Below are 5,624 nucleotides of genomic sequence, written 5' to 3' on the forward strand. Positions count from 1 at the left end.
CCTTTAGAGAAGGGTATCTAACATCTTTAGAATATGAAGCACACCTAGCATATTATCCTCAATTTGGGGCATTAACTACATTTGGAGCCAACTGGAAAAATCACATTCAGAGTTATATTAGAGTTTAAAACATGTTCATTGAAAAGTATGTCATGTCTCTGTATTTTCTTTCTAAGGCATTTTCTGGAGCTCTGCATGGCTAACATAGTTCCTTATTAAATAATCTTTCTCCACACTTCATTGCCCTTCAGCCTAGAGGGAGTGCCCACCTTCCTGCAGAGGCTGCAGCTGAATGGTACCATATTGGTGTTCCTTGTAGGGATAAGGAGACCTTGCGTTCCTTTCTTCAAATCAGCAGAAATATGCATCAGGGAAACCAAACCACCATCTCTGAATTCCTCCTCCTGGGACTCTCCAACCATGCTGAGGAGCAGAATCTTCTCTTTGTGCTTTTTCTGGGTATGTACTTGGTAACTGTTGTTGGGAATGGCCTCATCACCCTGGCCATCGGCTTGGATATTTACCTTCATACTCCAATGTATCTCTTCCTTGCTAATCTATCCTTTGCTGATATTTCTTCCATTTCTACTTCTGTCCCCAAAATGCTGATGAATATTCAGACCAAGAGTCAATCCATCTCTTATGAGAGCTGCATTACACAGATGTACTTTTCTATTGTATTTGTTGTCATCGACAATTTCCTCTTGGGGGTCATGGCTTATGATAGGTTTGTGGCTATCTGCCACCCTCTGAACTATACAACCATCATGCAACCTAGGCTCTGCATTTTGCTGACAGTCATTCCGTGGGTCCTCAGTAATATTGTTGCCCTGACACACACTCTTCTGCTCCTTCAGTTGTACTTCTGTGACAAGAACACTGTTTCACACTTCTTCTGTGACTTGGCTTCTCTGTTGAAACTATCCTGCTCAGACACAACAGTCAATGAGCTTGTGTTGTTTATCGTGGGCTTATCAGTCATCATCTTCCCTTTTGCCCTCATCCTCTTCTCCTACATCTGTATTGTCAAGGCTGTCCTGAGAATCTCATCCACAGAGGGAAAGTGGAAAGCTTTCTCCACCTGTGCCTCTCACCTAACAGTTGTATTGCTCTTCTATGGGACCATTGTAGGGGTTTATTTTTTCCCCTCATCCATTCATTCTGATGACAGAGATAAAATTGGTGCAGTACTATTCACCGTTGTGACACCCATGATGAACCCCTTCATCTATAGCTTGAGGAACAAAGACATAAAAGTTGCCCTGAGAAAGCTCATCAATAAGAAAAGCTCCTGCCTTTGATGCCTTGGACATCTGAATTACTTTTATCTTCATAACCAGGTGGATGATTTTGTCCAAAGGTTGTGGCATAATTGTGATGGCTCAGCTTTTAATAACATTTCAGATATCTGCCTCCTATTTCAACCTCTAAAGAGTTGGGCCTTTTCCATATAGCTCTGCTTTTGGAAACAAATCCATTACTTTCCATAAGTTACAACCATAAAACACATCTTGATTATATTGTGTGTTATTAAAAACTTTTGTGCAAAAAAAAACTTTTATGCAAATTGTTTATTAACTTAGATGAGAACAAGTATGTATCATACTTATAGTCTAGCTTTTGTCACTGTGAAAACGGTTATTAGTAATTCCTTTATTGAATCTAGATTTCTCTAGATCAGTCTTTCTCAAAGTAAGTTTTGCTAAGGTACTATTCAGTGAAATGTTTAATAGTTATAAAAATGAAAGATCACATGTTCCAACAGTTTGGGGCAACTCTGAGTTATATTTTAAAAATATTTTAATTAGGACACTTCTGAGAGCCTTTAGTATAGTATAAATCGCCAGGAAGATAATACAGTATGTAGCACTTCTCATAACTACACTTATTCAATCATGCAGGGCCTGATTCGTCACAGATTAGTTCAAAGGTCTAGCGTTGTGCAAAACATACTTTGGGAAATGTATTTTATGGAAAATCGCAGGTTGTATATATAGAAGCTGTCAATTCCTGTCCTGACTCTGTGCCCAAGTAGACTTCAAGCATGTCAGCTCGCTTTATTGAGCCTATTTTCTCATCTATAAAGTGAGGTCATTTGGTCCCAGTTGTTTTCATTAGAATTACCTGGGGAACCTTTTTCAAAATTCACAACTTCTGAACTGCAGTGCCTTTCTCTGCTCAACCAGCTGCAGCAGTCTTGGGTTCAGCTTGGCAATTAAATTCACAAGATACACCAAGAATCAAGTATTAAGAAAGCTTTAGCAGAGGATACAGGACAGCCACACCACACACACAGCATGGCAGAGGTCTCACGACTCCCAGGCATGTGTTATAGATATCTTACTCATTCCGCATCTGGGATGTGCATGGTCACAAGAGAAAGTGCTGAGTGGGTGTGGACCACTTTGGTTCAAATAAACTTCAAACCTGGGGTTACTTCAGCATTTTGCCTTGCTTATCACATAGCTCCCCCAGGGATACGTGACCAGCACTCATTTTCTGGTTCAACTACTTCTCAGCAAATAGTTACTCATCAATTACAGATTCCTCCATAACCAATTTTAACAAACAGATCCAAGTCATGCCAAGCCATTTCAGCAGGACTGTCTCTTTTAAGGATTGAGTCTACACCTACACAATTCTTGAATTAGATGCAAGGGGGATTTGATTGAGAGTCAAATGTCAAACTGCCTGAGGCTGAGAGATGGCTACAAACTAGCTTTCACTGCTTTCCTTCCAAACTCCACCCTGGATCTACTAACCCAGACTCTAATGAAGGAATTTAAGCATTTGTATTCTGGAAACACCTCTCAGGTGGTTCTGATGGTAAGAAGCACTGAATCTCTTGAGCTCTGAGTTCCACTCCAGCTTTGGAATTTTGTAAGTCTAGATGCCAATTGGTTGATGAAGATTATCTTTCAGAACTCAAAAAATATTCTGTAGCTACTCAGAAAAGGGTGTTCTTTCTCCCTGTCCTAGACTTCTTTTTAAATATTTCCACCTCTGGAGCAAATTTTTACTATTTCTTAAATCTCATTCTTCTAACCATTGCTCTGTAGTATAAAGAAAAGATCTGGTTCTAAATTCTGACGTTTCAGCAAGTTGTGATCCACTTACATGATCTAAGGAAAAGTATTTAATTTAATTTAAGCATTGAAACTCATCTTCTTGATCTGTAAATTATGAATAATGATTTCAACATCTCAAAGCTGTTTGTTGCTAAATGGACATGGATATTAGACAACTACCATACTGTCTAGTATATCTTAGACAGACACTCAAAAAACAAAAACAAAAATTTTCCCTTTTTTTAACTGCCCTATGGCTTTCATTTCTAATCTACCTGCCCTTCCAAATAGGTTTATCTGTCTCCAGTCTAAGTTGATTCCTATTTTTCTCTAAACTTATAAAAATCCAACCTCTTTAAGAGAAAATATATAAACTATATAATCAGCCCCCTGCCTCTCTCTATGACATCTTTTAAGCTTTTATGTTTCATGTGTGTTTTCACTACAAATGTAAAACCACCTGCTTTTCTGTGGGCTACCACCTGGCCTCTTAACTGTCCTTCCTGCCTACCACAACTGCCTCAAAATCTATCCTATTCTAGGCACAGCTCTAACATGAAACATCGTAGTACTCTGCTTTCCCACTCCACATGGAAGAGTAGGGAGTCCTGGATCTGTAATCAAGAGATCCAACTCTGCTGCTGACTCACTGTGTGATAAGCCATGTTACTAACCTCAGTTTCTTTTTCTGTAATGTGACAATCTGTCTAATATAAACAAAGAATGTTCTATAACAGCAGATACCATGAAAACCCATTTACATAAAACAGAATATGCAGAAATTGAGGCCAAGGAGGAAAGTCAACAAAATATTAACAGTGGTTGTGGCAGATTATATTGTCCAAAAATGGTCACAACAACAGTTTCCAACCCACGTACTCTTAAAGAATTTGATCATTTCCCCATCATACAATAAAGTCTCTGTCCCTTATCTTGAACCTGGAAGGTTTGGGTGACTCCTTTGACAAAGTACCCCAGAAGTGGTGCTGCATGATTCTGGTTTCATCTAGCCCATATTTGGTATAATAAAACCCATCAGGGTTAGACAAAAATCATTGGTTTAATAGGTTGCCATCCCTGTGGGCCTCTCCTGACCCTCTATACCTCTAACTTGTAGGTTCCAAGAAGGCTATATCCATTCTAAGGTACAGTTCCATCTGCAGTGAGTAATAGGCAGGTTGATTTGGCTATGAACAGAGAGGTATGCAAGTGGGAAGTTTGCCTGACAAAGTGAATTAGGATTCAGTGTGGGACACAAAAGACAACTGATTTTAAAAATACAGAATCACAAAATTATGAAAACTTTGGTAAGTTTTCACAGAGAAGTATACATTTGTACCTAGATGCTTATATTTCCCTGAAACCTTCTCCTATTTGTCATTTTCAACAAACATCAATTGTAAACCTTCGCTTTACCAGGCCCTGAGTTTGGCCCTGGCACTAAAGTGGTGCATAGTTCATGGTCCATGCCCTTAACATGCTTACAAACTAAAGAGAGAAACTGACAAAAACATAATTTAAGTGATTTTTTAAGACTGGGTAAGCAAAGACAATATTTAACGTCATTAGATTTAGAAACCATAGAGATTTTGTGCAAAGCACAGTCAACTAACTTTTATGCTACCCTTGTTCTTTTGTGTTAACCATACGTGAGAAAAGCCAACTTGTGGTTTTGTGAGTAAATGAATAGAAAACCCTGTTATCTTAGTGTAAGTAATACAAATGTAAAAGAAATGCCTAGAAAAAAAGACCAAAAAAAATCCATGCATTGGGTAGAATTTACTTGTTAAGCCTAATGTATAGTGTCAGCAAAATATTCATTTATTTATTCACTAAACAAATATTTTTTGAGTACCTAGTGAGAGTTGCAGTGAAACAAGACACCCCCATGGTTTTCTTGGTTTTTATATCATAATGCATAAACAATGAATATGTCAATAAATAAATAAACAATGGCCATAAATATGAAGTAGCAAGAAGGCTAAGATATTAAAAAGTCAAGTAGGGTCAGAAGATAGATGATAACATAGGGTGGAACAGCTATTTTTGATAGTGAGATTTAGGAGTTAGGGAAGGCCTCTCAATTATTTGATTGAGAACTAACTAAAATAAGGAAATGAGCTGTGAGAAGATCTGAGGAAACACATTCCAAGAAGAGGGAAGAGCAGGAATAAAAATCCTGATGTGGGAACAGGTTGGATTGGACTAGAAGGGAAGAGAGGAGAAGATAATCATGAAGATAGTTAGGGACCCACACTGGCTCAATTGATCATAGGCCATGGCAAGTTAGTTTTAGTTAAATGTTTTAAGTAAATGTTGAAACCTACGGGACTGGATAAAATTAACCTAGGGGATGATAACATAGGGAAACACCTATGACTAAGCCCTAGGTAACTCTATTTAAAAATAAGGGCCCAGCAAAGAAGTCTGAGAAGCAGTGATGAGGGAGGTAGGGAAGCAGAGTAAACTAGTGTCAGGAAGATGGAGGAAGAAAGGGAAGTGTTCCAAGAAAAAGGAAGGGGTCAGCTCTTTCAAATACCACAGAAACCAAACCAT

General features: G+C 38.4%; 1 protein-coding gene across 1 annotated transcript; it reads left to right on the forward strand.

Annotated features, from left to right (window-relative positions):
- Positions 1-332: 332 nt before the first annotated feature.
- LOC119062353 (olfactory receptor 1S1-like) lies at positions 333-1,301 on the forward strand. The gene has a single exon (XM_037163320.2). It carries the CDS (start codon positions 363-365, stop codon positions 1,299-1,301), a length of 939 nt encoding a protein of 312 aa, XP_037019215.2. The 5' UTR covers positions 333-362.
- Positions 1,302-5,624: the final 4,323 nt, after the last annotated feature.

The sequence above is a fragment of the Artibeus jamaicensis genome, unplaced genomic scaffold (genome assembly GCF_021234435.1).
Source record: "Artibeus jamaicensis isolate MK-2021 breed Jamaican fruit bat unplaced genomic scaffold, CSHL_Jam_final scaffold_614, whole genome shotgun sequence".
NCBI lineage: Eukaryota > Metazoa > Chordata > Mammalia > Chiroptera > Phyllostomidae > Artibeus > Artibeus jamaicensis.

Bases quoted from the DNA above. Each gene is read 5' to 3' on its own strand.
- LOC119062353 (XM_037163320.2), top strand. From the start codon at position 363: ATGCATCAGGGAAACCAAACCACCATCTCTGAATTCCTCCTCCTGGGA.